At 41.9% G+C, this 21377-nt stretch overlaps 2 protein-coding genes across 3 annotated transcripts; one reads left to right on the top strand and one right to left on the bottom strand.

Moving 5' to 3' along the window:
* Positions 1-576: 576 nt before the first annotated feature.
* On the bottom strand, positions 577-5161 carry LOC136471892 (uncharacterized). 2 transcript variants are annotated; one of them, XM_066469642.1, is made up of 11 exons: positions 4954-5161; positions 3986-4108; positions 3609-3894; positions 3008-3126; positions 2750-2882; positions 2595-2671; positions 2307-2504; positions 2035-2224; positions 1525-1718; positions 1341-1432; positions 577-1255 (listed from the first exon to the last, which is right to left on the bottom strand). In XM_066469642.1, the coding sequence occupies exons 1-11, from the start codon at positions 5068-5070 to the stop codon at positions 1147-1149; spliced, it is 1638 nt and encodes a 545-aa protein (XP_066325739.1). In that variant the 5' UTR covers positions 5071-5161; the 3' UTR covers positions 577-1146. The 2 variants fall into 2 exon arrangements, with proteins under 2 accessions (XP_066325739.1, XP_066325740.1); XM_066469643.1 differs by lacking the exon at positions 4954-5161 and adding an exon at positions 4403-4624.
* A 606-nt stretch (positions 5162-5767) lies between these two features.
* LOC136468998 (uncharacterized) lies at positions 5768-8358 on the top strand. The gene is made up of 2 exons (XM_066467364.1): positions 5768-5913; positions 8079-8358. Exons 1-2 carry the CDS (start codon positions 5768-5770, stop codon positions 8356-8358), a joined length of 426 nt encoding a protein of 141 aa, XP_066323461.1.
* The last annotated feature ends 13019 nt before the right edge of the window (positions 8359-21377 follow it).

The raw sequence follows: 21377 nt of genomic DNA, 5'->3' as shown, positions 1-21377 counted from the left end.
GGACCACGTTAGCTTAGACAATATGTAAAAACAAGATCACTAGGGAAGCAATCTTTTAATCTTTTAAGAAAGCTCTGGTTGAGACTGATGTCACACATAGGACTTAGAGTAACTTCGAGACTCTTTATATCCTTTGTAATGTATAGAAATAGATATTTTGATGAGAAAAAAACCCTCCAACTGACTCTTTAATTGAAACTTCAAATATAGATTATCTATTCCAGATATCTCGCTAGTCAAAGATGATGAGCGAAAATAACTCTATAGAGTGCACGACACAGAAAAATTGTTAGTACAAAGATACAGAAAAAGTAAATTTTAGAAAGACTGATGGTCAACTTCACTAGATTGAGAAGAACAATTCTCTTTCCTTAAAAACAATTCTCTTTCCTTAAATTAAAAACTATCATATAGGAACGGGGTGAAAAAAAAACTGAGCAGATCCCCTTTTCCTATATTTTTTTTCTCAAAAAAATCCCTCAAATAGAGGGGAGCAAGCAGGGTTTTTTTTCTCAATCCTCTTTTCTCCCTCAATCTACTAGAACTAGAGCACAATTTCCCAATACTCCAAAAGTCTGTTTTCTCAATTCCCTTAAGCTGCATATAGAGAATTGGATATCCTCAATCTGGTTGAGACGCTCTTATAACTAGAGCGGGCACCGGCCGTTAGCAGTACTAGCGGTGATGGCCAATATGTATTGTCGAATATACAAAGTGTTTCAACACACATTATAGCCCTGCTTAGCGATTTTAGCACATGGACCACAACCACATTGCGCTGAAATTAGTTCAAAAGTAGCTTTCGTTCACCAAAAATCCAAAAGCAAGTTCGGTTCCCAATGAACTAGTTCAAACGTAGCTTCTTTCACCAAATGCTACTATGCGGTAACAATCAGGTGCGACTTAAATCATCACAAGCCACGGAAGCACAACCCCATGACTCCGCATTCCTCGGATGAAGCAACTCATGACGAGCAACTTCAGTTAGTAGAGATGGTCACAAATTGCAGTTGGTGCAGATAACCCATGTGCAACAGCTTCGCAATCGACACGTCAGCAGAGGCATTCCAACAGGGCCCCAGTGCGTGTGTGTTCTTGCAATTCAATTAGTGAAGCACTTCCATCCATGATTCCATCTAGCAGGAGTTATAAAATTTCCAAGGCTGAGGTACAGGAAGTGATAAAGGACGATATTATCTTTCTCTGCAGATCTTTGTAGTCCAATGATAGCTTCACATCCCAACTGGCGCCCTCCCTGCAGGGAATCAGATGAACTAGAGTGGGTAAGTGATGCTGGTGTATGGCATCAGCACAAAATGGGTTTGAGCACGAAGCAGCACCGGTTGGAATCATCTTGCTCAGGCAATACTTCAAGCATGGGATTAAATATGGACAGGATTGTTTCCAGCACCACCTTGTCGTTTTCCTTTATCTGAAAGTACAATGAAAAGATGGGATTTAGATGAACATCGATCAAATGACGTGGCCCGCACATCATTCATGAAAACATCACAGCATCCTTACATCAGCCTCCATAGTGGATTCGTCTATACTACAACCTAGAGCAGCACGGAGATGGGACAGCAAGGGCTGAGGCAGACCATACGTGGGAAACCCTCTAGATCTGGACAGCCATGTCCCACGAACCATATGAGTGGTTTGGCTTGTAGTCACAGACTGAGCTGTGCCATCCTCAACATCCTCAGATGTGTCAAGATCTGCACATAATCATGCATCTGTAATATGATTTTATCTAGATTTTACTTGCTTGCATAGAGAAATAAAGGATGCACAAAATCTATTGATCACAAACAGGGAGCCTGCTATTCATGGAAACTGTGCCTAGTCCCTAAGCAATTGAAATGGCTATGATGGTTGGACAGAAATCAAGATAGCCAGACTTAACTATTGTAACAGGTAAATTAGGCATTTGAGATCTAGGCCAACAAACATTTCATTGGAAAGACAGCAGAAGTAACCTCTCTACTTGCAGATCTACATGCAGCTAGGAATACAACTACCGTAACAGATTACCTAAAGGTATAACATCATAAGGGTTATCTCCTCTTGGTAGGAAACCATAGAATGTAACGAGATGTGACCCTGGATGTTTCCCATAACTGAGAAAGCACTGCTCCCCTTCATCACAGGGTCGAGACAAAGGAAACTTCAATGATTTTGTAGCTTCATCTACTCGACCATAGTTCAAAATATGAGGGGACACCTTGAGAAAATATGAAAAAGAGAACATGAGAAACAAATCTGAAGACTAATAAAAGAAAACTTCCAGGGACAGAACTACAAACCGAGTGATTCAGAAGTCCAGCAACAGGAACCAAGCAAGTTGATAATTTCCCACTACTTAGAACAATCATCATACTGTTGGAATACCATAGTTCACATGCCCACAGAAAATTATCCCATGTGCACACATCCTTCCGGAATATCTCAGGAAAATTTGTGCATAGTAAGGGAAATAATTCATCATACTGCTGGCGCAAGTGCTGCAATAAAGAACCAATTACTGCTTTGTACCAATTGAGCAGTGATTTACAGAATTAAAAGAACAATATCACAAACCACAATGGTATTACCTGCTTAGCTTGCATTATCTCATCAAAAAGAAGGGTTCCATCTAATGCAGCAAGGGCGTCGATTCCAAAACTCAAGCCTGGAAGGGCATTTGGTGAAATTATTATTTGAACTAGATTAAGGACTTCTCTTACAAAATACAATAAAATTCTTGTACCTGTATTAAAATTTGCTGGGAGTGTATCAAAGTATGGTTTAAACTTTGAAGCTAGATTATACCGCTCTCTCATGCTCCACAACAATAACATAGTCTCAGAAGTGATATTATTGGAACCTTTTAATGCAAGAAACTGCAAACAATATAGAAAGATTTATTTATAGACAAATCAGAAACCCACATTTTGAGTCAGTCAGTACTGAAAGTATTTCAGTGCTTAAGAAACACAGGGAATTAGATTACCAAAGGAGAACGTACCACTTCAGATTGACAAAGAAGTTCATCAGATATGATGAGGGACTCTGGAATTTCAAGAGCAATATCCCCCACACCTATACTTTCAGAAGCTACCATTCCTCTTCCAGCTCCCTGAAAAACTAAACCTTCTGAAATCAGATAAATGATATGTATGCTGATACAAATAAGTATCCATGAAGATCCAATGATCAATTTTAGTGAAATTAAGTTCGATAAGACATTTAGTAGAATAGCTAAGGGTCCTATTATTCAGCAAAGAGTAAACAAACTTCTCACTAGATCATTGAATGACATCTACTGACTCGCCATCTATTCCACTCTCTCATCTATCTTCTGGTTAAAATACATTAACATAAAGATTGTCAGCACATTTGTTATAATAGGATGAACATAAAAACTCAAATAGACATTGTTGATTTGCAAACACAATTAAGTGTAAAAAGATAAAAACCTAATGAACACCAAATGATTGTAACATCAAGATTTTCTTTACGTGCATACTCTAACAAAGAATGTAGGAAAAGCTCTCAATTTTCAATGGATGGCATTGCAATGTGCTCAAAGCACTCATAATTTATCAGCAAATTCTATGGGGACTTACAAGCTATCTGCAATTTAGATTTAACACCAAGATGCTCTCCCCATTTCAGAAGAGAATCTTCAGCATCATGGTTCTGTGTTTGAACAACCATCCGAGCATCATCTGACTTTCCAACAGATCTGAGCTTCACAACTATCTCATCCTGTAGAATCTGTAGTACTTTCTTGGCAGCTGCATTGGAAGTGAGTTGCAATTTTTTCAATATTTTGAACAAAAGATTTAGGGATTCAAGTTCATTCCTTGCAGAGAATGGACCGACATCATCTCCTGCAAAATAAAGCTCTAGCTGCAGAAAATTCACAGAGATCATCTCGTTAGAATGTAGAGGTGAATAAAATCAAGAACCAATCAATAATGAGTGACACAGCATGGAATACCTCATCCATGTACACTACCCTAGCAGCTTCAATAATCTGATCCAGTAATTTGAGGGCATCGGCAGCAGAACATGTAACAGGAATCTGAATTTCACAAGATAGGTTCCTATCTTCCAGTATCCTCTGCATTTAAGAAGAAACAAAAGGAACTTACTGGAAATTTTTGTAATTCTCCACAGAAAAATAAGACTAGCAAAATTGTATGACAACAAAGAAAACACAATTGTCAGTTTATTCCAACTCAACATCTGGCATGAAACTGTTCAACCATAACACAAAATAAAGGAAATCCACATGACAAACAATACTGGTAAAATCTTTTTATTAACCCAGCATCACAAGAAATCACTCAGAAATTGATACTGCAGTAGGCTTTCACTACAAAGTTGATAGAAACCAAAGAACAACAATCTTTACCGTGTCAGAAAAAAACGCCACACAGATAACGGTAGCAGACACCTTTTCTGCTGGACAAGTTCTCTTCAGGGCCAGCAACAGCCATCTATCATATCAGAACTCGCTTAAGGAATGCAAAACTTTGCTCTATAAGAAAGGGAAGATCCTTAATTTTTAGAAGAAACAGGAATAAACACTCCTTACATCAGCTCAAACAATAAAGATTTAAATTAACAATATCACTCATCGACTAGGTTGTACACTTGTACTCCTGCAAAATGAAAATAAAATCCAGCAATTGTCTACTTCAAGTAAAAGTGAGTAAGAAATTCCCAGCAAGTTCATCTCCTTTAGTCTCCCTCCCTCCCTCCCTTAACCACAAACAAATTCTGATCATTTTAGCTGTTTCCCTACAAAAAAAGCTCAGTTTTCCAATCCAGTAACTAAACTTGAACTATCCGCGCCTTGACCAAACTCCACATAACCAAGTGGAATACTACAATCGATTAGGCTTCTCATATGGGTTGACCCTACGAAAAGAGCCGAGCTTCTTTCTAACGCCTGCGCCGTACCTTCTTCTCTGCGTGAAGGGGATCCGCCTCCAACAGAGGCGGTAGGCGAACCTCCACCGCCACCGCATCACCTTCCGCTCCCAGCTTCGCCGCGCCCGCCGCCGCCGCCGCCGCCATGGTATCCCGTATCCGGACGCCGCCGCTTCGCCCCGGGACGGCGAAAGTTTGTGTTTTGGGCGGAAATGAATCCAGTGAGAAGCCATGGGCTAGTGCGAATGGCAGCCCTAAACCCTGCGTTGCAATTGGGCCCCCATTATGTGAGAATCACATGAAGCTTCTGCGAAGGGCTGAAGATACAGGGATACCCACCCTGCCCATGAAAACACTTGTACTAATAGAAAGTGATAGTAACTTTGTACAGGGCAGGGATAAATGATACAAATAAATAGTGTCTCTGTTAAAAAAATATATAGATGAACTATGAGAATCTTACTGTTAGACAACTACCACGTCTAAATTCAGAAAAGTATAATCGCCCACACGGCCACGTTAAATTGAGGGCTTAAATCTTGAAATTGGCTAGATAGGTTTCAACCTGAGAAACCTAATCAGCTGAGTTATGCTCCGTTCACTATAATATCAATAGTTTTTATTAAATCCACTATGAAAAAAAATCTTTTGAGTACATTTATTTAGTACTATAGATGCTAAAATGTTTTTGATATTTTTTTTGAAAGTCGTGTCTTTCGTTTCCTCATCCCTCTCAGCTTCTCCACGCAGCTAGGTGCCAGCGGTAGGTGAGGGTTGAGCAACACGCGACAGGTGGATGAAGCATAGGCGGTGGCAGGACAGACGAGGGCGTCTGCGGACCTGCATGGCGCGCATCATTGGTGAGGGCGTCCGTGACGATGGTGATCCATGGCGGCTGGGCAACATGGTGATTGTGGACAAGGGTGATCTGAATGGAACCAAATGTGCTCAGGATCTCCATTGGGAAGAAGATAGCAAAACAGACAACTGGTAGGCACACTAACGGTGACCGACGGATCAAAATTTGGCACTTATGAAAATCATGATGGTGGTGATGGCCACGGTGATGATCAAGTGCTCGGGCTTGGAAAAGAAGAAAGAGAAAAATAAAAATCTCAAGGCAGAGGTATATTTGATAGAAGCTCTTTGTTTTGGTGATCATGACACCTAGTGGGTGTGATCACATTTAGGATAGATAATTATACTATTAAGAGGGGTGAAACTCATCGTGAAATGCGATTATCAAAGGGCAACCTAGATGTTCTAACTCATTGCATATGCATTTAGATTCTAGTGAGTGTTAACACCCTTGAAAATATTTATGAAAATATGCTAACACATGTGTACAAGGTGATACACTTGGTGGTTAGCACATTTGAGCAAGGGTGGAGAAGTTGGAGATAAAAAGGAGGAGTTGCGCAGGGACTGGACTCTGCCCCTTCGTCCGGTCAGTGGCGCGTAGAGAAGGGCGCGTCCTCGGTCTGTGACCAGACGCTGAGTAGGTGAAGGACCAGACATGCAGGGCCTGCGTTCGGTTAGTGATGACCTATGCTGACGTGGCGCATGGAGAAGAGACAGAGAGGATCGGACGCTAGAGCGCGTCCGGTCACCCTTGACCGGATGCGCTAGGTCGCGAAAATCTCGATTTTGGACCTCTCGGTGTAAAAATGGGCGAGACCAGACTCCATGTTGTGGAGCATCCGGTCCTACTAACGGCGCATCCAATCGTTTGCTTGGGGGCACGCGCGCGTGACCTGACGTGGCTTGGTGCGTCCGGTCACATGTTGGCACGTCCGGTCGCCACTTAAGTAATGCGCGAGCTGCAAAGAGCGGCTGACATTCAAAGCGGTGACACGTGGCAATGGATGTGTGATTGGACATTGGAAGGTGTGCATCCGATCAACCCGACTGGCGCGTCCGGTCAGTGCGCAGGGGCACCCCACCTTGACCCTAACGGCTCTATTTAGTGAGGGTGCCTATATAAGTGGTTTGGCCAGCTTGGGCTCTCTCTCTCTCTTGGCCATTTCTATTGAGAATACAACCTTGTGAGCCTAGCCATTCCTCTCTCACTCATCTAGATTGATTGATTCATCATTTGGTGAGATTGGAGAGCATCCAAGTGCATTGCTTTGAGTGATTGCATCTTGAGGCACTTGGTGATTGTGTTTCGCTGCGGATTTCGCTTGTTACTCTTGGTGGTTGCCGCCACCTAGATGGCTTGGTGCAACGAGGATCATCGAGCGGAGCAAGGTGATTATCTCTGACTCCAATCATGATGATTGTGAGGGGTTCTTGACCTTTCCCCAGTGGAGAGCCAAAAAGTACTCTAGTGGATTGCTCATAGCTTGTGGATCCCCATCTTGTGTTGGTTGTGCGGCACCCGATTGCGGGTTAGGCGTGTGATGCCTATTAGCGCGTGAACCTCCAAGCGGGTGAATCGCTACAACGGGGACTAGCTTGCTAGGAAGCAAGTGAACCTCAGTGAAAAATTATTGTGTCATCTTGTCTCCGAGGAATTCATTTGGTATTCATTCTGATTGATTGATCTTCTCTTGCCACGGCGGTGTAACTCACTATCTCTCTTGTGTATTTACTTTCCTAGTGTAGCTAAGCTCTTTAGTGTAACTAGTTTTGAGAGCTAGCTTGTGTCTTGTCTAGTTTAGTTAGTGAGGCTCTTTAGTTAGTCTTTGAGAGCTCACTAACTTAGAGAGTAGTGACTTTGACATTGTGTGAATTAGAGATCATAATCACTAGAATTGTGGATAGGAGGCTTGCATTTTTTATAGGTTAGTGCAACACTCGTTTTGCTTTATATTTGTCTAATCACTTGGCTTAAGTATTGTTGTAGAAATTTTTATAGGCTATTCACCCCCCTCTAGCCATTAGAACCTTTCAAGTGGTATCGGAGCTGTGGTCACCTTGATTTGAGGTTTAACAACCTTCGGTGTCAAAATGGCTCAAATCAACAATACTAAGAAGCTACCCCAATTTGATGGCTCAAACTATCCTTATTGGAAGGCTAAGATGACCACCTACATCAAGTCAATCAATAGAAATGTGTGGAAGGTGGTGGAGACCAACATTGAGGTAGCAAATCTAGAAGCTCCCTCCACGACCGAAGAAGTTTTGCTCTAAAATAATAACATTGCTCTTAGTGCCATTCATGATGCTGTGGATGAGAGGACATTTGAGCAAATCAAGAACATTGAGATGGCTCATGAGGTATGGAAGAAGTTGGAGGAATCCTTTGAGGGCACTCATGTGGTGAAGGGTGCAAAAGCATATATTCTCAAGGAGAAGTTTGCTAGCTTCAAGATGAAGGAAGATGAGAGTGTGTTGGAGATGTTCCAAAGGCTACAAGTGCTTATCAATGATCTCAAAGCACTTGGTGAAGAAGTGAAGGACAAGGACTTCTCTCAGAATTTCTTGAGATGATTGCCATCAAGATTTGGCACATTGGTCACTATTCTAGTGAAGAGTTGTTTGAACACCATGACACCAAACCAAGTGTTGGGAGATGTGATGACCAATGATACATATAGAGATGATGATGAGAAAGAGGAGAAGAACAAGGAGAAGAAAGATGACAAGAAGTATGAGAAGAAGAAGAGTGTGGCATTCAAAGCCACATCATCGTCCAAGGGCAAGGCAAAGCAAGAAACATCAAGTGAAGATGACGACTCAAGCTTTGATGAGATTGATGATGAGAAGATGGCTCTCTTTGTGAAGAGATTTGGCAAATTCATGATGAAGAAGGGCTATTGGGAAAGAAGGAAGAAGTCATCATCAAGGAACAAGGATGATTCAAGGAAGTGCTTCAAGTGTGGTAGCAAGGATCATCTTGTTGCTCAATGCCCCTACAATAGTGAGAATGAAGATGATGACAAGAAGAGCAAGAAAAAGGACAATAAGGAGAAGAAGGACAAGATGACCTTCAAGAAGAAGAAGAAGGGTGGTTCATATGTTGTCACTTGGGATAGTGATGCTTCCTCAAGTGATGATGATGATAGTGATGATGAGAAGACCACCAAGAAGAAGGCTCTTGCAAGCACTGCTATAAATGAGAAGCCTTCTCTCTTCGACACTCCATCAACTTGCTTCATGGCTAAGGCCACTAAGGTACAATCTCATGATGATTGATGTGAAAGTGAAAGTGATAGTGATGATGACGATGAACCAACTAAAGATGAACTAATTGACATACTTGAATATGCTAAAACTCACTTTGACATCAAGAGAAGGGAATGCAAAGACTTGCATAATGAACTAAAAGCCATTAAGCAAGCCTTTGATGAGCTCAATGCATCTCATGAGAGGCTAGAGGATGCCCATGAGAAGCTTGGTAAGGCTCACACTAAGCTTGAAAAGGCTTATTCCATTCTTGTTGAGCAAAAAGAAAAAGTAATTGAAAAATGTGACATAGGCTTAACTTGTGATATAATTGATGAATCCATCTATAAGTCTATTATTGTTGCTCCCACTAACCCTTCTTATAACACTTCCACTTCTACCTCATCTAGTAGTGGTGGTTTCACTTGTGATGCCTCACTAATGGTTGAGAATAAAACCCTTAAGAAGGAGGTAAATGAGCTCACTCGCGGCTTAGGCAATGCCTTGGTGGTGAGGCCTGCTTGCTAAAGTGCTTGGGTAGCCAAAGGTTTTCTCTCAACAAAGAGGGATTAGGCTATACCCCCAAGAAAGGCAAGACGGCCTTTGTGAAAGGTCCTAATGGCTAGAGGGGGTGAATAGCCTATTAAAAAATCTACAACAATACTTAAGCAAAGCGGTTAGGCAAAAATGAGACGAAGAGAATGTTGCACTAGCCTACTAAAAATGCAAGCCACCTAACCACAATTCTAAATAATATAGTCTCTAATTCACACACAAGGCTAAGTCACTGCCTCTAAGTTAGTGAGCTCTCAAAGACTAACTAAAGAGCCTCACTAACCACTAGACAAGACTCAAGCTAGCTCTCAAAACTAGTTACACTAAAGAGCTTAGCTACACTAAGAATGTAAATACAAGAGAGGTAGTAATGTTTATACCGATGTGTCGAGGAATGAGCCAATCACAAGATGGAGCCAATCAATCACAATAGAATCCCAGTGACAAGAGATGACACAAGATTTTTCATTGAGGTTTACTTGCTTGATGGCAAGCTAGTACCCATTGTGGCGATACACTCACTTGGAGGTTCACGAGCTAATTGACATCACATGCCAAACCCACAACCAGGTGTCGCACAACCAACACAAGATGAGAATCACACAAGCCATGAGTAATCCGCTAGAGTACCTTTTGGCTCTCCTCCAAGGAAAGGTTAAGAACCCCTCACAATCATGACAATCGGAGCTAGAGACAATCACCTTCCTCCGCTCGATGATCCTCGCTGCACCAAGCCATCTAGGTGGCGGCAACCACTAAGAGAAACAAGTGAAACCCACAGCGAAACACAATCACCAAGTGCCTCTAGATGCAATCACTCAAGCAATGCACTTGGATTCACTCCCAATCCCACAAAGATGAAGAATCAATGATGGAGATGAGTGAGAGGGCTTTGGCTAAGCTCACAAGGCTGCTATGTCAATGCAAATGGCTAAGAGAGTGAGCTAGAGCGAGCCAAACACCTTATATAGGTGTCCCCTTAAAATACAGATGTTGGCTCTCTACTATAAGCAAACACAACGTGACCGGATGCGCCAGTCGGTTTGACCGGATGTAGATGCCCCAGCGTCCGGTTATGGGATCACTGCCACATGTCACCTCCATTCAGCAAAGCCACTGATCTCTAATGGCTAACTCCCAACGCCTGCATGGTTAAGTCAAGACCGGACGTGCCTGTTGCAGGACTGGACACGCTGATCAGTGTTAGGGCACTCGCGTGCATGCCATGGCCATGCCATGACCAGACACGCCGCTCCCTGTGACTTCCCAACGTTAGTTCGTTTCCAATAAGCATCCAGAGATGATTTTTTGCGATCAGACGTGTTAGATCATTGATGACCAGATGTGCAACTACGTCCGATTGCCTCTGGCCAAGCGTACACACATACGTTAGCATACATCAGCCCAGACCTGATGCAGGCCCTGCGTGTCCGATCACTTTCACTGTTCTACGTCCGGTCACAGACCAGACCAAGCCCGAGCATGCCACCTTCACTAAAATTGACTAGACACTCCACCACCGAGTTCGGTCACTACGGGAGTCAGAGTCCAGCCACTGAAAATAGCACCACCTCTTCTCCAACTTCGCCACCCTTGATCAAATGTGCTAACCACCAAGTGTTTCACCTTGTGCACGTGTGTTAGAATGTTTTCTCAAACAATTTCAAGGGTTTTAGCACTCACTAGAATCTAAATGTATATGCAATGAGTCAGAACATCTAGTGACACTTTGATAACCGCATTTCAATATGAGTTTCACCCCTCTTAATAGTACTGCTATCTATCCTAAATGTGGTCATACTCGCTAAGTGTCTCGATCATCAAAACACAAAAGTTCCTATGGATATCACCTTTGCCTTGAGCTTTTTGTTTTCCTCTTTCTTCTTCTTTTCTAAGCCCAAGCACATGATCATCTTCATGGCTATCACCATCATGATCACTTCCATCTTGCTCCACCACTTAGAATGTGCATAACCTATTTCATATTCACTTTGATAAACTAGGTTAGCACTTAGGGTTTCATCAATTCATCAAAACCAAACTAGAGCTTTCACTTTGCTCCTCACAAGACTAGTTTTGTGAAGAACAACGGTCGGTTTTGCAATAGATACAAGCAAGTTGGGCATGTGGAGCAATATTGCAAGAACAAGAACAAGAACACTAATGTATCCTCAATTAAGTTTGATTCTTGTTATTTGCTTATCGAGGGTGTGAATGGAGTGAAGGCTAAGTTTGTTGGTACAACAATTGTGGGCTCAAAGAAGAAAGCCATTTAGGTTCCAAAGAGCTTGGTCACTAACCTTCAAGGACCCAAGCAAGTTTCGGTGTCTAAAATGAATTGATTTTCTTTTGTAGGTCAATTACAAAGTCAGAGAAAGGCATTGGGTTCTTGATAGTGGGTGCACTCAACACATGACCGATGATGCAAGAATGTTCAACTCAATCAACACCAATGGTAATGATGGTTATGATAGTATCACTTTTGGTGACAATGGCAAAGGCAAGGTCAAAGGGCTTGATAAGATTGCAATATCCAATGACTTGAGCATATCCAATGTGTTGCTAGTTGAGAGCTTGAACTTCAATTTGCTATTTGTGGCTCAATTGTGTGATCATGGATTTAAGTGCATATTTGGAGTAGATGAGGTAGAGATCATAAGTGTAGATGGCTCTAATTTGATCTTCAAAGGCTTTAGATATGAGAATCTATACTTGGCTGATTTCAATGCTACTGAAACTCAATTGTCAACATGCTTGTTCACTAAGTCTAGAATGGGTTGGTTATGGCATAGAAGGCTTGGTCATGTTGGAATGAAACAATTGAATAGATTGATTAAGCACTTTCTAGTTAAAGGCTTGAAAGATATGGTATTTGAGAAGGATAAACTTTGTAGCTCTTGTCAAGCCGGAAAACAAGTTGGAAACACCTATCCTAAGAATAGCATAATGAGTACTAATAAGGCATTTGAGTTGTTGCACATGGATTTATTTGGGCCAAGACAATACACTAGCATTGGTGGAAACAAATATGGCTTTGTGATAGTGGATGACTATACTTGATACACTTGGGTATTCTTTCTTGTGGACAAGAGTGATGTGTTTGCAACTTTCAAATTATTTGTCAAGGGCATACACAATGAGTTTGAAACAACTATCAAGAGAGTTAGGAGTGACAATGGTAGTCAGTTCAAGAACACTAGAATTGACGAGTTATGTGATGATTTTAGAATTAGACATCAATTCTTGGCCTAGTACACTCCATAATCAAATGGACTTGTTAAGAGAAAGAATAGAACCCTTATTGACATGACAAAGTCTATGCTTAGTGAGTATAATGTGAGTCAATCTTTTTGGGCCGAAGCAATCAACATGGCTTGCTATTGTAGCAACCCTCTATTGTCACCCATTGAAAGAGAAGACACCTTATGAGCTCTTGAATGGTAGAAAGCCCAAAATTGCATACTTTTGGGTTTTTGGTTGCAAATGCTATATATTGAATAAAGGGCACTAGATTGAGTAAGTTTGACAAGAAATGTGATGAAGGATTCTTGCTTGGTTACTCCACTACAAGCAAAGCATATAGAGTTTAGAAATTGGCAAGTTGAAGAAGTTCATGATGTTGAATTTGATAAAACCAAGGGTTCCCAAGATGAAAATGGGAATCTTGATGATGTTAGAGACATTCAACTTTCAAATGCCATGAAGAACATGGATGTTGGTGAATTAAGGCCTAGGCAAGTGAATGATATGAAGATGATCAAGTGCAAGTGCTCTCTAACTCAAATGTGCAAGATGATACACATCAAGTAAGTACAAGTGGTTCTCATGACAATGTGCAAGATCAAGTGGCTAGCTCATCATCTCAACCTAATGATAAAGTAAGTGCAAGCAATCAAGTTCCAATACTCTAACCAACCAACATTGCAAGAGATCATCAATTGTACACTATAATTGGAGATATTTCTAGAGGTATATAAACAAGATCAAGATTGGCATCATTTTGTGAGCAGTTCTCATTTGTGTCATCCATTGAACCAAACAAGATAGAAGAAGCATTGAATAATGTTGATTGGGTGGATGCTATGCATAAAGAATTGAACAACTTCACAAAAAATTAAGTATGAGAATTAGTTGAGAGACCAAAGAACCACAATGTGATTGGAACCAAATGGGTCTTTAGAAACAAGCAAGATCAGAGATGGGATAGTAGTAAGAAACAAAGCAAGATTAGTAGCACAAGGTTACACTCAAGTAGAAGGTCTTGACTTTTGAGAAACATATCTCTAGTTGCTAGATTGGAAGCAATTAGGATCTTGTTAGCCTATGCTTGTGTCCACAACATCAAGCTCTATCAAATGGATGTCAAGAGTGCAATTCTCAATGGCTACATCAATGAGTTGGTTTATGTTGAGCAACCACCCGGTTTTGAAGATGACAAGAAGCCTAACCATGTGTACAAGCTAAGGAAGGCATTGTATGGATTGAAGCAAGCACCTACAACATGGTATGAGAGATTGAGAGATTTTCTTCTCTCTAAGGGATTCAAGATGGGAAAGGTTGACACCATACTTTTCACCAAGAAGATTGGAAATGACTTGTTTGTGTTGCAAATCTATGTTGATGATATCATATTTAGATCAACCAATCAAGACTTTTGTGAAGAGTTTGGAAAGATGATGGCAAATGAATTTGAGATGTCCATGATTGGAGAGTTGAGTTACTTCCTTGGTCTTCAAATCAAGCACATGAAGAATGGTACATTTATGAGTCAAGGCAAGTACATCAAAGATATGCTCAAGAAGTTTGGAATGGATGAGAGCAAGGCCATTAGTACACCAATGGGAACAAATGGCAATTTGGATAGTTATGCAAGTGGCAACATGGTGGATCAAAAGTTGTATCAATCTATGATTGGAAGCCTACTCTATGTGACCGCATCAAGACCGGATGTCATGTTTAGTGTGTGCATGTGTGCAAGATTTCAAGCCTAACCAAGAGAAAGTCATTTGAAGGCAACAAAGAGAATATTAAGGTACTTGAAGCATACACAAAATGTTGGTTTGTGGTATCCCAAAGGTGCAAAGTCTAAGTTAGTTGGTTATTCTGACTCCAATTATGTGGGATGCAAGGTTGAAAGGAAGAGCACTTCGGGCACATGTCAACTATTGGGAAGATCACTTGTTTCATGATCATCAAAGAAGCAAAATAGTGTTGTATTATCAACCGTCGAAGTCAAATACATATCCACTGGTAGTTGTACACAAATTCTTTGGATGAAGGCCACCTTGAATGACTTTAGAATCAAGTTCAAGAAAGTGCCATTGCTATGTGACAATGAGAGTGCAATCAAGCTAACCAACAATCTGGTTCAACATGCAACAACAAAGCACATTGATGTCTGCCACCATTTCATAAGAGATCATCAACAAAAAGGGGACATTTCAATTGAGATTGTGGGCACCGAAGATCAACTTGCCGACATATTCACCAAGCCATTAGATGAGAAGAGGTTTTGCAAGCTAAGGAATGAGTTGAACATATTGGATTTCTCAAATATGTGTTGATGCACCCCCACTTATATGACATGCCTCTTCATCGAACAATGCAAGGTAAAAGTTGATTGGCATGCATCCATCCTTTGCTAAGGACTTGTTTAATGCATCTAGTCATTCCTCATGTTTTATAGGCTTATGCATGAAAATCAAATGAATCTGGTGCCTATATGGTACCACTATTGCTTCTATGCTTGACTTGATCTAGTGGTAGCATATGACATGTTTGTGGGCTTGTGAACCTAGTGTTTGATCTAGAAAATGAGCTATAAGTGTTTAACTCAACATGGTCAAGATAACCCTTGAAATGAGGTGTGAAGAAGCTTGTCCTTGGATCAAACAAAGTTAAATATCTTTGGCAAGTGTTCTAGATTGAACCAAATTTGGGAAAAATGATCCTCACCCTATTGATTGACATTGATAATTTTAACCTATCCAAAATTGAACCTTTGTGGTCTTGATGACAAAGGGGGAGAACCTTGACATAGGGGGAGAAATTAGTGCACAAAGATAGGGAAAAGATGACAAAGGGGGAGAACCTTGAATGTGTGTTTCATATGTTTGCTTGCATGGCACAAGTTTTTAGATTTAATATCTAGGCTTGTGTGGAGTATGCTAGTTGTAGCTTTGATTGATGAAATGAAAAACGAGCATGCATAGGATGATATTTAGATATGCCTTGCATTTGTTTTCACAAGTGGTACTAGAACCTTGTTTATAATGTTGATCTCACGGGGTATCTAGTTCTTTGTCTTTGCAAGAGGTATCTAACTAACGATGGCGCTAAGGATGGTATATTTGGTGCACTCTGATTGGTATCACGCTTCAAAGGTCCATCTCTTATACCTTAGCATCATTTGGTAGACATTACTCTCCCACAACTCTAATAAATGCATATGTGCAAGCTTCTATCTAAACTCTTAGCACATATGTAGGGGGAGCTAATGCTACCAATTTGGGTTCATGAAACTTGTCTAAAATCCTTTACACATGGTAAAAATGCTTGAGCAAGCAACATAGATTCAAATGAATTTCAATTCATATCTTGGTGAAAGGGTTGTCATAAATTACCAAAAAGGGGGAGATTCAAAGCTCTAGTTTGGTTTTGGTGAATTAATAAAACCCTGTTGGTATATTTTAATGCACGCAGATAAATCCGCAAGCGCACGAATATTACTGTAGCTTTCACCTAGAGGTATTCCAAGTATTGTATCCACAGGGAAACATGTGAGACTAACTACGGTCTAATTTAACTAGGGGTAGCAACAAGGTTAAAATAAATTAGAGCGTAGAGAGGATAACTAAGGTTCTATAGTTCTGACTTGGATAAGCTTATGTCTTCTACTATTCAACTAGGGAAATTACTCGGGAAAGACACTAGCAGAGGATGCTTTCCTTCGCAGCCACGTTCTACTTGCACCTACAGACGGGAGGTGGAATACAAAGGATCAATGAAGCTATATAGTACAGGCTATATAGAACTTATGTCACACACACGATCTACAACCTTTCGGAATGTAGGGGGCCTCCATGATTAACCCAAGTCTAAGCACCATGCTTACACTTACGATTAATACTTTACTCCCCCTATGTAGAGAATAAAGCACTCAAAAGAGTCGCAAACCTAATGAACAATATAAACAAGATGCTTACTTGAATCAGAAGTTGATTACCAGAGAAATCTCAAAAGCAAGCTCAGGTAGAACTTGAATTCGCCAAGGTACAAGCCATAGAGAGAGCACCAATAGGCCGACACCTCCTCCAAACTCTTCCCTCACTCTCTATCTCACTATTTCTATTTATAAGACTAGATCCTATGGAGGACTAATCTTTTCTTGATTGCTAGCTCTGATCCTGAAGATATGAATTAGGGTTTTAGGGATCTACTGAGGGAGGGGGCAGGGGTGATATATATAGGCCAGAATGTCTATCATGACCCTTGGATCAAACCGGCTTAAAGAATGGTGTAGATGCAACCTAGGAGGCAGTGGAGAACCGACATAACGAGGCAGAGGCTTATGGGTGGCCCCACCTGGTAGCCCCTCGGCTCCCGCTTTGGTGTGGTGTCCTCTAGAGTCCTTTGGAACCTTCTGGTGCCCGTTTTGCAATAGATAAGCATGATTAATTCTGACATGTAGGTCCACCTTGACGGTTTTCTAGATAAACCCTATAGAAAATACAGATTCACCAAAACTCATGGAATTTGTTAGTTTAAACCCCTAGACCTTTATTGGTGATCACTATTGTGCCCTTATACATGTTTTATTGATGGTTTATAATGGTTGTTAACTACCGTCAACAAACCCTAAGTGCTAAACTTAGCTCTAAGTGAACATGAGATAGGTTAGTACACATTCCAAGTGGAGGAGCAAATGGATGAAGATCATGATGGTGGTTATGGCAATGGCGATGATCAAAAGCTCAAACTTGGAAAAGAAGAAAGAGAAAAACAAAAAGCTCAAGGCAAAGGTATATTTGATAGGAGCTCTTTGTTTTGGTGATCAAGACACCTAGTGGGTGTGATCACATTTAGGATAGATAGTTGTACTATTAAGAGGGGTGAAACTCATCGTGACATGCCGTTATCAAAGTGCCACTAGATGTTCTAAGTCATTGCATATGCATTTATATTCTAGTGAGTGATAACACCCTTAAAAATGTTTGTGAAAATATGCTAACACACGTGCACAAGGTGATACACTTGGTGGTTAGCACATTTGATCAAGGGTGGAGAAGTTGGAGATGAAAAGGAGGAGTTGCGCAAGGATAGGAATCTGCCCCTGTGTCTAGTCAGTGGCGTGCAGAGAACGACGTGTCCTCGATTTGTAACCGGACACTGAGCAGGTGAAGGACTGGGCGCATAGGGCCTACGTCTAGTCAGTGATGACGTATGCTGACGTAGCGCGCTGAGAGGAGATAGAGAGGATCGAATGCTAGGGCGTGTCCGGTCACCCTTGATCAGACGCGTCAGGTCACAAAAATCTTGATTTTGGACCTCTCGGTGTAAAAATGGGTGAGACCGGACTCCATGTTGTGGAGCGTCCGGTCGTACTAACGGCATGTCCTATCGTTTGCTCAGGGGTGTAGGCGTGCACATGACCTTACACGGCTTGGTTGCGTCCGGTCACATGTTGGTGCGTCCGGTCGCCACTTAAGTGACGCGCGTGCGGCTAACATTCAAAGCGGTGACATGTGGCAACAGATGCGCTACTGGACGTGGGAAGGCGTGTGTTCGGTCAACCTGATCGGCGCGCCCGGTCAGTGCGTAGGGGTACCACACCTTGACCCTAACAGCTCTATTTCGTGTGGGTGCCTATATAAGTGGTTTGGCCGGTTTGGGCTCTCTCTCTTGGCCATTTCTATTGAGAATATAACCTTGTGAGCCTAGCCATTCCTCTCTCACTCATCTAGATTGATTGATTCATCATTTGGTGAGATTGGAGAGCATCCAAGTGCATTGCTTTGAGTGATTGCATCTAGAGGCACTTGGTGATTGTGTTTCCCTATGGATTTCGCTTGTTACTCTTGGTGGTTGCCGCCACCTAGATGGCTTGGTGCAGCAAGGATCATCGAGTGGAGGAAGGTGATTGTCTTCGGCTCCGATTGTGGTGATTATGAGGGTTTCTTGACCTTTCTCCGGCGAAGAGCCAACATATACTCTGGTGGATTGCTCGTAGCTTGTAGATCCCCATCTTGTGTTGGTTGTGCGGCACTCGATTGCGGGTTAGGCGTGTGATGCCTATTAGCACGTGAACCTCCAAGTGGGCGAATCACTACAATGGAGACTAGCTTGCCGGCAAGCAAGTGAACCTTGGTGAAAAATCATTGTGTCATCTTGTCTCCAAGAAATTCATTTAGTATTCATTGTGATTGACTGATCTTCTCTTGCCACGACTGTATAACTCACTACCTCTCTTGTGTATTTACTTTCCTAGTGTACCTAAGCTCTTTAGTCTAACTAGTTTTGAGAGCTAGCTTGTGTCTTGTCTAGTTTGGTTAGTGAGGCTCTTTAGTTAGTTTTTAAGAGCTCACTAACTTAGAGAGTAGTGACTTAGCCATTGTGTGAATTAGAGATCATAATCACTAGAATTGTGGATAGGTAGCTTGCATTTTTTGTAGGCTAGCGCAACACTCGCTTCGCTTCATGTTTGTCTAACCACTTAGCTTATTGGAGAGGCTGATGGGAGTAGGGGTATGGTGGCCATATATTTTGGTAGAGATAGATATCTTTGATTGGACCTTAGCAACGGATACACCAACTCTAATAGTCACTCGTGATCTTGTGGGAGCATGATCAACCTAGCCACAAGGGCACTCATCCTATAAGCAATCAAAGAACTAGCAAGAACAAGTATTGAATTGCTAGATCAATATGAAGGTTTCAATCTTTAATCACAATATGGTGGAGTTTTGAAGACAAGTAGACGAGCAATCTATACGACACTCATGTTGCAAGGCAAAGTAGAAATGGCTAAATATATAATCGAAATCAACAAAATCTAAGTTGTTCTTGGCGGTTGTAAACCTTATTAGTAGATGGGAGGATGACCACAAGGTGTTGAGATCATGCTCCAACTCTAGGATGCATAGTTAATGGACTCAACTTGATACACGACCCATTAGGCAAAAATAGAGTGGCACAACACTGTCGGCAGACAGGTCTCTGTACTTAATCGATAATTGCGGCTTACACCTATAAGCTATGTGCGTGAGGATAGATACATACGTTGGAAACTAGACTTGATAATATTTTTATTAAGTACTAAAACAACAAAATCAGAGTCCATATAGAGTCATTGTGACTGCCACAAGTTGTTGTAGTCCTGTAATATGTATACAGCCTGCATAGACCCTTTCCTTGTTAATAATGTTCTCCATCATTCCTAATCAACACAAGAGTGTGCAAGTTTCCATGGTCCAAGTAAGTTTGGACACAAGTCTAAGAGCGAACTCACCTGATAATTGCTTTGATGTGCACGAGCATGAGTAATTGGTCCAGTAATCTATACTAGTGTAGGTGTGGATGTATTGATGGTGTTGATGTCCTCCCTAAGAGTGTCACACGTTAACTACAGTGCTTAGAGTTGACGATCAAACCACCTCCTCTAATGGATAATGTCATTTATGTTGTTTTTATAAGCTGGACACATGAATTAACTGTGATGTACAGGATTGGAAATCGGATAACAATGCATAGTATCAGAGACTATTTTGGAAAGACAGTCACATGGTTTTATGTTGTCTACCGTGCAAGAGATTCTTGCTATATATAAAAAAATTCCATAAGCCTTATTGCCCCATTGGTGATGACCACTATAATTAACAAGAAGTCAATGTATATGCCAGTGAACATGAGCACCTTCTTCTGATCGATATTAGCTAACATATGTGTCTAGAATTGGTCAGATGTGATGTGAGCTTGTGATGTGGGCCATGCTCCTCTCGGTCAAATCTCACTTTGCAAATATAATGTGGTAGTGGAACCCATTTCCAAATAAAAGGAAAACGAAGGAAGTAAAGTGGATGACGATGATGGCATCACTTGGTACAATGGAGAGCGAAGTCAATGGTTTAAGGGGTATTAGATTTGCTGGTTGAAAAAAAGATTATTACAAAAACAAAAGCAAATTGGCCATGTCTCCTACAACTAAAAAAACAAAGCGTGGACACTTTTTGGTGCGACAATTTAACTTCGCCTCGTCGTCCTGCCCTCCCCCGTGCGACAAAATTTCGTGTCGTCGCTCTGCCCATCCGTGCGAATTTTTTTGCCTCCCCCTCGCCCCCGACGCCGCCTCCCACCCCGCGCGACTCCCCCACTCCCTCAACGCCTCCTCTCGCACGCGCTTGACTCCTCCACGATGTCTCCCCCACGGATGAGGCACCAGCCCACTAGGCGAGGGAGCCACCCATCAGGCGAGGGCGCTGGCCAAGGACGCCAGGCTGCCTGCCTCCGGCATGGCAATACAGGACTCCCGCCGCCGGCCACCAGGGCGCAGGGCCCCCGCGCACTCTCTCTCGTGGCGACTGCAGACCATCGCGGTAGCCCTACGCTAGGTGCCTAGGTTTTCGTTAGGCCCTTCGCCATGTCTTCGCCGGACCCTTCGCCGGTGACAAGCGTCCAACAGGTACGGCCATCCCTTCCCTGCTCTCTCTTCTGTGCGAAGCCGAGGACCCAAACCCTAACCTAAGCTATTTGGTGTACTCAGATCTGATCTAATATCAAGTCTACCAAATTCG

This window comes from Miscanthus floridulus, chromosome 8 (genome assembly GCF_019320115.1).
Source record: "Miscanthus floridulus cultivar M001 chromosome 8, ASM1932011v1, whole genome shotgun sequence".
In the NCBI taxonomy this organism is placed as follows: domain Eukaryota; kingdom Viridiplantae; phylum Streptophyta; class Magnoliopsida; order Poales; family Poaceae; genus Miscanthus; species Miscanthus floridulus.
The sequence above is the reverse complement of the archived record's forward strand: the minus strand, read 5'-3'. Positions and strand labels throughout refer to the sequence as shown.

Coding starts and splice junctions, on each gene's coding strand:
- LOC136471892 (XM_066469642.1), bottom strand. CDS start 5,070: ATGGCGGCGGCGGCGGCGGCGGGCGCGGCGAAGCTGGGAGCGGAAGGT. Junction 4,109..4,953: donor CCCTTCACGCAGAGAAGAAG/GTACGGCGCAGG, acceptor TCTTAAATGCAG/AGGATACTGGAAGATAGGAA. Junction 1,719..2,034: donor TTATGATGTTATACCTTTAG/GTAATCTGTTAC, acceptor GATTATGTGCAG/ATCTTGACACATCTGAGGAT.
- LOC136468998 (XM_066467364.1), top strand. CDS start 5,768: ATGGCGCGCATCATTGGTGAGGGCGTCCGTGACGATGGTGATCCATGG. Junction 5,914..8,078: donor GATAGCAAAACAGACAACTG/GTAGGCACACTA, acceptor CATTGCTCTTAG/TGCCATTCATGATGCTGTGG.